Here is a 14600-nt window from a genome sequence, read left to right as displayed (position 1 = left end):
CTGGAGAATTCCTTCAGGGATCTCTGGGTCCTGAGTCTCCTCCTGCAAGGTCATGCAGTGGGGAAAACACTGCCCCCCACCCGCAGACCCAGCTTTGCCTCTTTCTAGTTCTGTGTGACCTTGGGCAAGTTTCTTCACCTCTGTTGAGCCTGTTTTCTCATCTGTAAAATGGGGTTATCATGCCCACCTCTTAGTGTTGTCTTAAGAATTTGCCACAGGTAAAGATCCTCACAGCACTCATTGTAGCCAACATTCCACAAATGGTTCTGCCCTTTTTGTTTCTGCCCTTTTGCCTCTCTGAGGCTGCATCCCTTGCTGTCCCTGGCTCCCTTCTGCCGCACCCCCCTTTTACAGCTTCCCTCTCCAGCTGTCCGGCTCTCTGCAGTCTTCATTTCAGTCTTCTCCCTCCTAGTCTTGGTTTCTCTCTCTCTCTCTCTCTCTCTCTCTCTCTGTCCCCTTGCCTTTTTCCCTCATGATCTCTCTGTTACTAACTCTCAAATTTGACCAGGCTTCTGGTAAAAGGGGAAGGGACATGGGTAGATGTTGGGGTCCTTGGGGTCACACACAGCAGGGGTCAGAGGGGCCATCCCCTACTGGCTTTGTCCTCACAGAAGGGAAATCCTAGCCAGCGTGGCAGCCCCAGCACTGGGTAATTATGCCCCAGTGCTCCCAGCTGCAGCTCCACTCCCTTCCCTTCCTGTCCTCTGAAGTCCCCAGCCCCTCCTGGAGGTGGAGCAACCACCCTCATCTTTCTCTGGCCTCAGGTCCAGAGACACAAGGAGGAGGTGGCCAGACCCTTCCAGCAATCCAGCAACTGCAAGAGGGATGGGCTGCCTGTGCTCCCATGTGGCTGTGTGGTGTGTGTGTACACGTGTGTGCATGTGTGTACTTGCGTGCGTGCACATGTGCCTGGCTGCTTGGCTGTCTTTGTCCCCAAGGGTATGTTCTGTATATATCGTAATGTTCTTCTTTTGGTGTATCTGTGTGTGTCTTTGGGTCTGCATTTGTTTTATGTGCCTGTTTGCCTGCTTGTGTGTCACCTTGATTCTGTCTAAGCCCCTGGGAGTTTCTAGATGTGGATTGCTGTACGGAGGTCTTGTGTGTGCATATGCTTGCATTGTGTGTGTGTGTGTGTGTGTGTGTGTGTGTGTGTGTTCCTGTGCCAATGTCTGTCTCTACTCCCTATGAGTTCTGTATCTTAGTTGTGGTTGTGGCTAATGTGTGTGTGGGCGGGGGTGCCTGTCTGTCTTTTGGCCCTTCCTGCCCGTTGCTCCTGTTCTGGAACGTTTTTACAAACCCAGGACTCTATTCATTGTGCCCTTCATTTTTCCACCTAGTATTCACACCTTTGCTCATTTTCTTCCCCTGCTTGCAGGACCATGCCATCCTGGATGGCTGAACTCAAAAACCACCTCCTTTAGAAAGTCATCCCCACTCCTCCCTCCAAATGTGATTTCTTTCCCAACTCAGCAAACATTGGCTGAGGATATGCTGCTCTGTAACTCTGGACACAGACATGCTTGGGATCCAGTCCCAGCTCTAACTGTGTATCCTCAGACAAGTGATTTTGCTTCTCTGTGTCTCAGTTTTGTGGCCTATAAGGTGGAGCTAATAGTACACAGAGTTGTTAGGAAGATGCCATACAGGAAAGCATCAACACAATGCCCAGCCCAGAGTAGGTGCTTAACAAACAGTTAAACCCCACATACTTTATATCCTCCACTAAACAGTGAACACCTTGAGTTCCAGAGAGTTCTGAAGGTTCTTGAAATCCCCTAGTCTCTTCTCCAGGTGTCTTGCACAGGGCAAAGTGTGAACTGGAGCAGGTGGAACAAAAGGCAGATTCTGGTTCAGGGAACTGCTGACAAGTATTGCATGAGCCTGCTCAGGCCTAGAGAAGATTGGGCCCTAGCAGTGGGGGTGGAAGAAGGGACCTCCAGAGCTGCCACCCAAAGGCCAGAGCATGTCAGATAGGACAGAAGGTAAATGGTGGAGGTGGAAGGGGCCTTAAGGACCATTTACTTCAGATACCACAAAGTAGTGGCCCATAAGTTGAATTTGACTCACAAATTTTGTTTGGCCTACTCACCATTTTCAAAATTAGGGGATTCCACGTAGAAGTCTGCATTTCTGATTCTCTTGAAATATTGGAAGATCTGAAAACACAGGGCCCTGTTCCTGCAAAGTGACCATTAGATAGAAGGGAGGAGCTACTACCCCTACTTCAGGTGAGACATGTGGTCTCCAGTTTACCCCAGTTCTTACCATTCCCTCATGCCTAATGCTGTCCCAATTTACAGAAAGGTCCTTACTTTACATGAGGGTACACACTTTATAGAAACATCCCTCACTTTACAGAAGGGGCCTCACTCTACAAGAGACTTCTTCCATTTTACAAAAGAGTCTTCTGTTTGGCAGAGTCCTTCATTTACAGACAGATCATCCATTTTACAAAAAGGTGTTTATAGAACTCTCCTCACTTTATAGAATGTCCCTCCATTTTGAAGAAGTCTCCTCTGCTTTGTAGAAATTTCTTCCCTTTACAGAAGGGGTATTCTTTTTGTCAAAGAGACCTCCATTTTATAGAAAGCTTCTCTATTTTGCAGGACAGAACATTCTAGGAAACTCCTTACTTGCCAAAATGGTTTCCACTTTCAAAAATGCCTTCACTCTGCACAAGGTGCCTCTGTTTTTCTGCAGAGTCCTTATGTTCAGAAGACCAGTCCAGTTCAAGGAAGGAACTTTCAAATCTACCCACAGGGTTCCTGTAGACAGCTCCTCCTGCGTTTCTCACCCTTGACTGAGCTTTGTGTTTGAACTTTCTGAGAGAACATCTGTCAGGCCAAGCAAGGCCTGAGTTAGTCTGGCCCCAAAGGTGTAGGCCAGGCAGCCCCGGTGGCTCAGCGGTTTAGCGCCACCTTCAGCCCAGAGTATGATCCTGGAGCCCGAGATTGAGACCCACAGTCAGGCTCCCTGCATGGAGCTTGCTTCTCCCTCTGCCTGTTTCTGCCTGCCTCTCTTTCTGGGTCTCTCATGAATAAATAAATAAAATCTTAAAATAAAGGTGTAAGCTGGACCTCACATTCAAGGGGGAGATGGGAAGAAGTGGAGCAGTTAGGCCTTTATCCCCTGCTTTTTTCTCAAACTGAGGTACACCCTTCCCCCTCTGCTCCCCCTCCCCTCACCCCTCACCCCTCCTCTCCCAACAGAGCTGGCTTTCCAAAAGACACTTTTTCATTTGCCTGTTGTTTTTTCTTTCCACTCTCTCTGTTCCCTTTCTCTACCCCACACCACCCCACCCCACCCCCAGGAATTCCAACTGTCCTACCTCTTAGCCTAGAGAGACTGAGGTCTAGGGGTTATAGGAAGAAGCACGCAGTGGGGGTCTGGAGGATTGAGTGCTGGGACCAGCCTCTGCCCCCTCTAGCATCTCACCAGGTCTTCCAAATGAGGAGCACACACATATTCTCCCCCATTTTGCAGATGGGGAAATTGGGGTCCAGAGTTGTGAAGCAACTGCCCAGGTCACCATGGAGTTAATGGCTGAGGTCCAGTCCGAGGCCCTGTTAGCTGACTTGAGGTTAAGCCAAGGCTACAACTAGGAGATGGGAGACAGGGTGTTGCTGGCCAGGGAGGGGAATGCTGGGAGCTGAAATTACCAGAAAGAGGGGAGGGAGAGGCAGGGTCATTCCAGTGGAAATGGACAAATGAAGGAGTCCTTATCTTCCAACAGCTAGAGGACAGACCTGCTCTGCCAGGGGCCCCAAAGCATGCACTCAGGGCACCTGCCAAGTAGGGGCATGTAGCAACCAGAAACAATTTTTGGAATGATTTTGTTATTTCAATAACAGTAAGTTGTCATGGAAAAATCTAAAACTCTATTATGCTTCTTAACCTTTATTTTACAGTTTTGTATGATTTGTATTTTCTTTTTTTTTTAATTTATTTATGATAGTTACAGAGAGAGAGAGAGAGGCAGAGACATAGACAGAGGGAGAAGCAGGTTCCATGCACCGGGAGCCTGACGTGGGACTCGATCCCGGGTCTCCGGGATCGCGCCCTGGGCCAAAGGCCGGCGCCAAACCGCTGCGCCACCCAGGGATCCCTGATTTGTATTTTCAATTGAATTTGAATGGAGTGTGAATTGCGGGTTGGGGTACCATTGTCTTTTCTTTGCCATGCCAGCTCTAGTAGGAATCCTGCCCTGATCTGAGGAGCTGTTGAGGAGAGTGGGGCTGGATTCTGTGTCCATCTCTGGCTGGGCTGGCTATGTTTCTTGGTGTGCCAATAGCTTTGTGTTGGATTACAGCCTGTGGCCTGTGGGTTTATGTATCTGTGTGCACAGTTTTGTATCTTTGTGGCTGTGTGGTTCTGTTGGCTTTCAAGTTTAACGCACATTGCTGTGTTTGGTGGGGGGCATTATGCTCTTTCCCTTCTTTGTTTTACTGGCTCCCCAAAATCTGGGGGCTATGATTACTATCCAATTTTACAGACAAGGGAACTGGGGTTCAGATAGATACAGAGGTTTACCCAGGGTCACACAACTAGTGGTGGGGGGGGTTGACTCTGCATGACTCCTGAGCCAGATCTTCCTTCTTTTTTAAGAGAGGGAGAGAGCAGAGGAGGGACAGAGCAAGAGGGAGAGAGAACCTCTAGCAGGCTCCACACCCAGCCTGGAGTCCATTTCAGGGCTTGATCTCACAACCTTGAGATCATGACCCAAGCCAAAATCAAGAGTCAGACACCCAACCGACTGACCCACCCAGGCACCCCCGAATCCACTCTTCCTAAGGAGGGTGCCACAACACCTCAATACACACAGTCCAGTCAATGAGTGCAGCAATCCCACCCCTCTTTGGGATAGTCATATACCACAGATTCTAAATGATTGACCTTGTCTTTTAATAAATAAGACCAGATTCAAGGTTATCCCTGAAATAATGTCACGGTCATGAGCATTTAGGTGCTTATTGCAGGGAAATTGGGTAGAGCCCACAGCTTGCCAGAGGCTTAAATGGACAAGAGACTAGGGGGCTCTCGTTGCCAGGTGCCGCTTCAGAGGTCCGGCTCTGCCTCATTCACTCTAAGCCCTCCTTGAGGTTGTGAAAATTTGCTCAAATAAAGTACAGGTAGATTTGAATTTCAGATAGTCTACCAACAGTCTTTTAGTATGGTGTAATAAATTTTTAGTATAAGTATGCATAAGACATGCTTATACTAAGAAATTATTCATTGTTAATCTGAAATTCAAATTTAACTGGGCATTCTGTATTTTATCTGGTCACCCTGTCCCCAGCCTCCCCTCCCACCCTGAGCTTCTCCAGTACCAACAGGCTGACCCCCTTGTACTTCCTGAGCCCCACTTAGCTTTTCCTGAATGACACTTTCTTGTCTTTGAGACTGGGAGCTCCCTGAGGGTTAAAATGAGATTACCTTTTGCCTGCTGAAGGCTTATTGGGACTGTATACCCCCACCCCCACAGGAAGACCTGGGACAGGTCCCAGGCACTCCTGGGGGGCCCAGGGTATGCTTCCAGTCAGTTGCAGGAGACGCCAGAATGGCAGCAATGCTTGTGTGCAAGCATAATATGCTGAGCACGTTACATATGGATGTGTGAACAACTTTGCAGCTCTCACTAGGTCGTTGAGGGCTATGCATTGTCAATGTGTGGCTGGGTACATTTTCACCAAGTATTATAAAATTTGGTGAAAAAAATAAAAATACAAAATAAAGTTTGGTGGTGTGACTTTCTGTGAGTGGGGTAGTGTCCTTTGTGGCCTCTGCTCTGATGGGCACTGGGGACTCTGGTAAACCCAGTAGTGGAAGGGGCAGTGCTGGTGGAGGACTCTGTCAGATGTGCAAGTGTGAGTGTGTGAGAGACAATGCTGTGGGTTGTCAACTATACAAAATGGTCTGGAGAAAACCAATGCAGGACCTAGCCAGGTGGGATGGGATGGGGCCGTGGGAATGGCTGTGGTATCCGAAAAGGGAGAAGGCCTCCTTGAGGAGCTCCCTAGGGGCAGAGATGGAATTTTCACATCTTCCTGTAATGAGTCTACTGGGCTCAGAGCAGGGCTCAGAAGTATCTGGGAGAACTGAACTAAGCCTAGGGAAGCCAGAGAGTTGCATGGGGCTGTGAGGTGCCATGGAGACCTAGCTGAGAAGTTCCTATTTTCCCCATGGGCAGTGGGAAGTCACAGAAGGCTTTTGTGCAGATAAATACCATGACCTAAGCTGGAGGTCCATCTACCCACCTGGAGGGAGCAAGACTTGGGGACAAGGGGGCCACTGAGGGAAAACATAGGAGGAGACAGGGAAATGTAGGCAGAGGAACAGGCATGAGGAGCTCTAAAACAGGAAAGGGAGGGATCTTGAACCTTCTTCCTTCAGCAGAGCTTCAGCTGGTTCTTGGCCAGGCCTAGGAACTGGAACCCTGATGTCATCTCCCTGTAGGTGGGTATAGAAGTATTGCACTCACTAGCCACACTGCAGCTCATGACTTTCTGAAGCACTGGGGTGCAGCCCTGCCCCTCCTGCTTCTCTTTTCCAGCTTCCCCTGGAAGAGCAGGGTTAAGAAAGGAGTCCAGTGTAGGACCAATCTGCTGAAGCTCTTCCATTGACTTGCTGTGTGACCTTGGGCCAGTCACTGCCCCCTTTCTCTGCCTTCATCTCCTCATTAGATACTGAGCTCACAGTCCCTGCCCCCTCTCTTCTGGGAATCAAGAGTGTCCCAGAATAATTGAATTTTATCCAGCTTCCCATTCTGCAGGGCAGCCTGCAAGGAGGCAGAGAGAAAGAAGAGCAGGCCCATTGGTCGGCTCCCAGGTGAGGTGGGTGAAGAGGGAGTGGAGGGTGGGCCACAGCAGGGCCACAAAGGATGGTATGGTCATCCCATCCTCTCCCCAGAGCAGGCAATGGAGCCAAGAAAGAGAAGACCAGCCAGGCCCCCCCACCCACCTAGCTGCTCTGTAACAGACTGGGTAGGGGGGACTCCCCCAGGGAGGCTTGCCTGCTTTGAGGGGTGGAGACAGGACTGGGTAGAGCCCTGAGGAGGCATACAAGGGGCACCCGAGACCCTTGCACCTACACATGCATCTCTGAGGGGTTGGGGGTGGAGGTGTCTGCACAATGGGGTGCCTGGCTTTGCCTCCTGGATCTCTGACACTGTCAAATACTCTGTCTTGCTTTCTCTGGCCATATGTCTCTCAAACTGTGTCTCTTTATGTGCCACCCTCCAAGTGATTCATCCTCTTCAACCCCACACTCAGGGAAATGCAGGGCAGGACCAGGCTAGGAGGTGCTGAGCAGGGCAGGCTAAACTGAACTGAGAGGAGCACTTCCTCCCTCCCAGTCAAGGCCCTGCCTGCTCAGGTAGGAAAGGAAGTGAGGAAACTGCACCCAAGGCAAGATACAGGGTGAAGGAGTGGGGCTTGGCCTGGGGCCTGGGGCATGTGTTCCTGAAGGGCTGGGAGGGGCCCATGGCCTGAGTTCCCTGGGGCCTACCTGGCTGGAGTAGGGCCAGACTGGGGCCAGAGACCCAGGGAAGCTGCTGGAACGCTGTGGGTTGGGCTGTTCCTTCCCTCCAAGACTGGAAGACCTAAAATTCCCTGTGACTTTTTTTTGCCCATGTGACCCTGTAGAGTGTCTCTGCATGTTGTATCTGTATGTTTTTGCATCAGATGGCATTATTGACACCACAACCATTCAGACCAGTAGGCACATGTTAGGTGTGTATGTATGCCTGAGCCCCTAAGACCTAAGGACACCTTGGACATGTTTGTTTCATGAGTATGATGGAGTAGTAAATCAGGGCATATGTCTGTGATTGCTTGTGTTCTGGAAACATGGCAGTGTGTGACTTTGTGATGTCATCCAGTTGTATGAGGTTGTATCTAATGTGGTATAATGACCCTGTGTGGTTATAGTCCTTGTGACCATGTGGACCACTTGTAGGCATGTGAACATGCAACACCATATTATGGTACATATGACACACCAGGGCCCTGCAATTGCAAGACACAGTATAAATTTCACCGTATATATTTGTGACTCAGTGCAACCATATTTGAGGAGTATACATGATGGGAAGTAGTTGGGAAATTATTGTATTAAACTGTATAAAATGATAGGCTTGCCACTGCATGACTGTCTTTGTGACCGTGCATGACTGTGCTTGTGTATGGGCTACCCTGGGGCTGTGTGGGTTTTATGACTGTGGGTCTCTGTGACTGTGTGTGACTGGGCTTTCAGGAGCATGATGACATGTGATTGGATATTAGAATTTGTGAGGTCCAGGAACACCTGGGTGGCTCAGTGGTTGAGCGTCTGCCTTCAGCTCAGAGTGTGATCCCGGAGTCCTGGGATCGAGTCCCACATCAGGCTCCCTGCAGAGGGCTTCTCCCTCTTCCTGTGTCTCTGCTTTTCTCTGTGTATCTCTCATGAATAAGTAAATAAAATCTTTTTTTAAAAGAAAAAAGGATTTGTGAGGTCTTGCAGTTGTATGAAACAGTCTAAATAACTCCATGTGGCTCTGTAACTGAGTGGGCCCTTTTGTGACTGGTTGGTATGAGACTCTGTAATGCAGGGTAACAGAGTCTGTGGCTGTGCGTGGCTGTGGTTTGCCCTCCCTCTCTGTCCCCCACTCGCCCCCACACACACACACACTGACTTCCACAACTCCCTGCCTAGCCAGGCCCACCTGAGCCCCCACGCTCCTTCCCTTTGGGACATGTCATCCTGGAGGGTCCCTCATTGTCTTTCAGATGGAGTCTTCTGTCCCAAATACAACCATCATCTCCCCTAGGACCAAAGACAGAGGTGGACTTCAGGAGCTCACAGTAGGGAAGAGGGATGGTGCAAAAGACCTCCCATTTTCTGTATTTGTTGCCTGTCATTTTAAAGCCATTCCTGCGACCTGAACTCTGGGTGCTGAGTGTGTGTGGTTGTGTGTGGGTGTGGAAGTAGAAGAGGTCAGTACAGATTAGTGAGAGCCTAGGATTTTAAGAAGCAAAACTTTTGCTCATGAAATACAGTTTTGTCATTTTTTAAAAAAGATTTTATTTATTCATGAGAGACACAGAGAAAGAGGCAGAGACATAAGCAGATGGAGAAGCAGGCTCCCCACTGAGCAGGGAGCCTGATGTGGGACTCAATCCCAGGACACAGGGATCATGACCTGAGCCAAAGGCTGAGCCAGGTGCCCCTACAGTTTTGTCATTTTTTAGCACACTCCACTATATAAAATGGTAGACAAGGAAGTCCAGATATCCTCAGGACCTTTAGAAGAAGAATGAAGAAGGCTTAAAGCTCAGCATACTCACTGTGGCTATATAAGCAAGGGCTGCAAACACGTACACAAACTGTAGGGTGCTCACATCCACCCCTAGCCTGGCTAAATGCCCTAATAATAATGCCTGCTGACATACAAGGAATCAATGTACAGATCACAAAGAACTCTTGTCTCTTGATGCAAACAGCCAGCCACAGCCCTGGGCCTGGCTCCCCATCTGAGGGCTGTGGTAGGGGCTTCCCAGAAAGACAGTGTGCTCAGGAAAGGTGTTCAGGGAAACCCAATATACCCCAATACCTGCTAAGACATACAACCCCAGGCCCCTTTGGGGTCACATCAATTGCTTCACACCCAGCTTCTCCTCTTCTGTAGCGCTGCACCAGGGAAACCGGATCCTGGTTAAAAGTTTGTCCCTTGACCCTGGCCAGAGCCTTGAACCTCATCCAGAAGGTCCACAGAGGCTTCGCTCAGACCCAGGCCCCCCCACTGAAACCCCCAGCCAGCGTCCTTCACCACTAAAGCGGACACCAGGCCCAAAGCCACAAGGTAAGTGGTTCCAGAGGTGGACAGAGAAATGGCCCAGGAGAGGGGATGACGGAGGGAAGAGGTTGACCAGTGGCAGAGGGGTAGTCCTGTTAGAAGGGTAGGAAACACCGTGGTCTAGTGGCAAAGGGCTGTGACCTAGGGCTAATGGGTACATACTGGCATTTTGCCTCAGTCTTGCTCTGCACCTGCCTGAGGCAAAGGTGCAGCCTGGGGTGGGGGATGTGGAGGGCCTTGTGACATGACAGCTACCTCTAAACTCAGCTCAACGGGATCTCCCCTCTCTTCCCTGTCCATTTCTCCAGTCCCCCCAAAGCCCAGCTACCTGCAGATGCCCCGGATGCCCCCCCCACCTGAGCCCATTCCCCCTCCACCATCACGCCCCCTGCCTGCAGACCCCAGAGTGGCCAAGGGCCTGGCCCCCAGGCTGGAAGCCAGCTCCAGTTCTGCAGCAGTATCCTCACTGATTGAAAAATTTGAAAGGTGAGTTTGGTCCCTGTCGGGGTGAGGGTGGGCCTGGGATGGGAAGGAAAGCTATGAGACAGGACTCTCAGGCAAGCTAATACCCTGCCTCCATGTGTGTCCACCATCCGCCTCAGAGAACCTGTGATTGTTGCCTCGGATAGGCCAGCCTCTGGCCCCAGCCCAGGTTCCACAGAGCCTGCCGTGTTGCCACAGCCACTCCCGCAGCCACCAGCGCCCCAGCTTCCCGAGGGCGAGGCCTCCCGCTGCCTGTTCCTCCTGGCCCCCGGGCCCCGGGATGGTGAGAAGGTGCCCAACCGGGACAGTGGCATTGACAGCATCAGCTCGCCATCCAACAGTGAGGAGACCTGCTTCGTCAGTGATGATGGGCCCCCCAGCCACAGCCTGGGCCCTGGGCCCCCTGCCCTGGCCAGTATCCCTGTTCCTTTGGCTGACCCCCACCGGCCCGGCTCCCAGGAGGTTGATAGTGACTTGGATGAGGAGGACGACGAGGAGGAGGATGAGAAAGACAGAGAAATCCCAGTGCCCCTAATGGAGAGACAGGAGTCTGTGGAGGTACGGACCCATGTTCACCAAGAGACAGAACAATGTGGAAAAATGAGGAGCCTGGCTTTTACACTTGGTTCTTCCCTAGCTCACTATTTCTCAAAACAGGGCTTTGTTTCCACTCTGGATGTTTGGCTTCCCTGGTCCCCTGGTCCCTAAATATTGGTTGCAAACCCAAACCTCGCCCCCTCCTTCACTGTAACTACCAAAATGACCATGCACAGTTCCATATGCCCACTGGGAAAATTGTTCTACCCTCAGCAGAGAACCACTAGCTGGACCTCAGTTTTTCCATCTTGAAGATGAGCGTCCTGCTTGGGGATCCTTTAAAGTCCCATTCCAGCTGGAAAATCCCAAGACTCAGTAGCTATGTGACACTAGGCAAGTCTCCAGTCCCCTACCACAGCCTCAGTTTCCTCACATCCAGAGAGACTTCCCAGCAGCTGGCCACCAGAGGAGCACAAGAGCTAGAGCTCCTCTTCCCCAAGGGACCCGAGGCTGTGGCCACAAAGGCTCTTGGCAGCAGGAAACCCTTTCTGTGCCCAGTAGCCTAAGCCTGCTTTTCAGAGGTTTCCTTGCACTTAAGTTAGGTTGCAGCCAGAACACCTTCTTCACTAGAACCCAGCTCAAATGTGGGGGCTGAGGCCAGGGACTCAGGAAATATGTGTCCAGCAATTTGGAAACTGGGCAGACAGGCAGAGTTTTTGGACATTTTTGTACCTCTGTGTTTTCTTCACATCCCAGGTACTCGGCAAGCCTTTGCTGACAGTGAACTGAGTAGGTGAATAAATAACATTTGTAGACTACTTAACCTGTAGTCTGCTATGTTCTACTTGTAATAAATCGTTTAACTATCTCAATTACAAAGGGACTTAGGTCTTTTTATTATCAGTATATGTAGATGAGGAGATGTAAATACAGAGCAGTTACACAATTTATGCAAGCTGATGGATGGCAGAGCTAGGAGAGAGCAGATGCCTGGGTGCATGAGTGGCCAAGTGAGAGAGTGCATAAGTATCATCAGAATTGAGGAGTGGCCTTTATGATACACCAGGGAGGCAGGGATTGAAGCTGGGAAGTTTACAGGTCTAGAGATGGGGGAATAAGGAGGGTTATTCCAGGATGGCATTGGGCTTAGAGTAGCATTTGAGCTGTCCTGAGAATTCTGAGGGCTTGGGTGAAGGTTCGGGGACGGAGCGATCGATGAGTGGTTGCCTCTTCTCCTTTCCAGCTGACTGTGCAACAGAAGGTGTTCCACATTGCCAATGAGCTCCTGCAAACTGAGAAGGCCTATGTTTCCAGGCTCCATCTCCTGGATCAGGTGAATGGCCCCTCAGGGGTCCCAGGGCCCCAGGACATGGTAGGTGGGTGCCAAGGAAGAAGTAAGAGGGCCTGAGCCCAACCTTACATTACCAATCTAGAGTTGGTAAGACCACATTCTGACCTTGACCCGCATCCTGTCTCTGAAGTCAGTTCTGATTATGATCCCAAGCTTGATCTTTGTACCAACCCTCATTCCAACTTTGGGTGGGTACAGCAGCCCTGACTGCAACTCTGACCTAGATCCTGAATTGACGGCAGCTGTCTACCAGGCCCTGATCCTCATTCTAATCCTGGTCCCATTCCTGACCCCAAATCCACTAGAAGCCCCAAGGGTAGGAATTTTTGCTTGCTTTATTCACTGTGTTATCCCAGCTGTGTTATCCCTAACAGTGCCTGGTACACGGTAGGCACTTAAAAATATGTGTTAGATGAATGGATCTGACTCCAAATCTAATTCTGACCTTGGCCCTGCTCCTGACTTATCATTCCAATGCCTGCCTCCAGGTCCTACCCTTGATAACTAGAGATCCAGCCCCACATATAAGGCTAATTCCATTCCCTCTCTGCTCAGTCTCAAGACCAATGCTGATCCCAAAGCTCCACAGAGCTGCCCACAAACACTACCCTCACCCCCAGCCAAGCCCCAGGCCCAGCTGAACACCCCTGCCCTGCCCCACAGGTGTTCTGTGCCCGGCTACTCGAAGAAGCTCGGAACCGGAGTTCCTTCCCTGCTGACGTTGTCCATGGCATCTTCTCGAACATCTGCTCCATCTATTGCTTCCACCAGCAGTTCCTGCTGCCTGAGCTAGAGAAGCGCATGGAGGAATGGTGAGGGACCCCAGATCTAGGTTGCCTGTCCCCCTGTCCACAAGCCTGCCAAGCCCAGGGCATATGTGTGTGCTAGAGTCCACTCTTGCCCGTCCTCTCCTCTTACTGCCTTTCACAAAGAAAATCAGACCAACGCTCCACCCTCTATGACCTCCCAACCAAATGCAAAACACAGACCAGGACTCAGAAAATTACAATAGAACAGCACAGCCCTTAAGAGTATGAGGTTAGGAGCCAGATTGGCTGGGTTCAAATTTAAGCTCTGCCCTTTGCTAGCTTTGTGACATTAAGCAAGTTTCTTAAATCACTATGGTTCAGTTTCCTCCTCTATGTAATGAGGATAATAATAATGGCCTACTTTGTAGGGTTGTTTTAAGGATTTAAATGAGTTGATCCATGTCAAGAGTTTAGAACAGCATCCTGTATACAATAAGCGCTCAATGTCAACAGTTGTTTGTTTGTCTTTTTTTAATATCAGATCTATGATAGAGCTGAGAATGGAAGGCTGTAGGAATCCAGACAAATGGACTAAACCTAGTCTGGAGTTAGAGAAAGATTCAAGGAGGAGCTGATTTCTGAGCTGAGTCCTGAGGTAGAAGGAGGCAATCTGCCAGCCACCAGCTCTCCTCTACCAATCTGTCCTTTAAAGTCTGTACCACCTGCCATAACGGTCTTTCAGAAAAATCAGACCATGTTACTTCCTGCTTAAAATCATCTCCATGCTCAGGGCGCCTGGGTGGCTCAATCGGTTAAGCATCTGCTTTTGGCTCAGGTCATGATCCCAGGGTCCTGGGATCAAGTCCCACATTGGGCTCTCCACTCAGCAGGGAGCCTGCTTCTCCCTCTCCCTCTGTCCCCCTCACCCTACTTATGCGCTTGCTCGCTGGATCTCTCTTCCTCTCTCTCTGTCTCAAATAGATGAATGAAATCTTTTTAAAAAAATCATCTCCAGGGATCCCTGGGTGGCTCAGCGGTTTGGCGCCTGCCTTCGGCTCAGGCATGATCCTGGAGACCCAGGGTCGAGTCCCACATCAGGCCCCCTGCATGGAGCCTGCTTCTCCCTCTGCCATGTCTCTGCCTCTCTCTTTCTCGGTGTCTCTCATGAATAAATAAATAAAATATTTAAAAAAAAATAATCTCCATGCGCCCCACACCCACAGGATAAAGTATGTCTCCCTCACCAGACTATAACCATGCGTGGCTAGCATGAAGCCAGTTCCTACATCTTCCCAACTGACTGTTACTCCTGAGGGAGAGGCCTGGCCTGATTCTTGTGTGTCCCTCAGCTGCCCGTGAGCAATGAGGGCTAAGCCCAGGTCTAGTCCTGTGTGTCCCTCAGCAAACTGTGACTCCTGAGAGGATAACCAGGCTTCACTTTGTCTTCCCTATTAGACAATGACTCCGTTGGGGCTCTGTTGACTCATTTGTGTCTTCAGAATTACCCAGCATAAGGCTAGGCCCAGAATCAATAATAAGTGTATGAAGTGGCCCTTGCAGTGAGGTCAGAGAAGGTATTTCAGGACATGTTATTCCTGGTACTAGAGAAGGGCAAAATTGGGGCAGGTGGCAGTCAGGGCCATGGTTCCAG

General features: G+C 50.2%; 1 protein-coding gene across 1 annotated transcript in view; it reads left to right on the top strand.

Moving 5' to 3' along the window:
* Positions 1-14600, top strand: part of FGD1 (FYVE, RhoGEF and PH domain containing 1) — a 44245-nt gene that overhangs the window by 8858 nt on the left and 20787 nt on the right. Inside the window, exons 2-6 of the mRNA XM_025468528.3 lie at positions 9662-9835; positions 10138-10315; positions 10432-10870; positions 12093-12182; positions 12864-13012. Of these exons, the coding sequence (XP_025324313.1) occupies positions 9662-9835; positions 10138-10315; positions 10432-10870; positions 12093-12182; positions 12864-13012 (1030 nt within the window). The remainder of the gene's footprint in view (positions 1-9661; positions 9836-10137; positions 10316-10431; positions 10871-12092; positions 12183-12863; positions 13013-14600) is intronic.

Source organism: Canis lupus, chromosome X (genome assembly GCF_003254725.2).
Source record: "Canis lupus dingo isolate Sandy chromosome X, ASM325472v2, whole genome shotgun sequence".
In the NCBI taxonomy this organism is placed as follows: Eukaryota; Metazoa; Chordata; class Mammalia; order Carnivora; family Canidae; genus Canis; species Canis lupus.
This window is presented reverse-complemented; position numbering and strand designations above follow the sequence as displayed.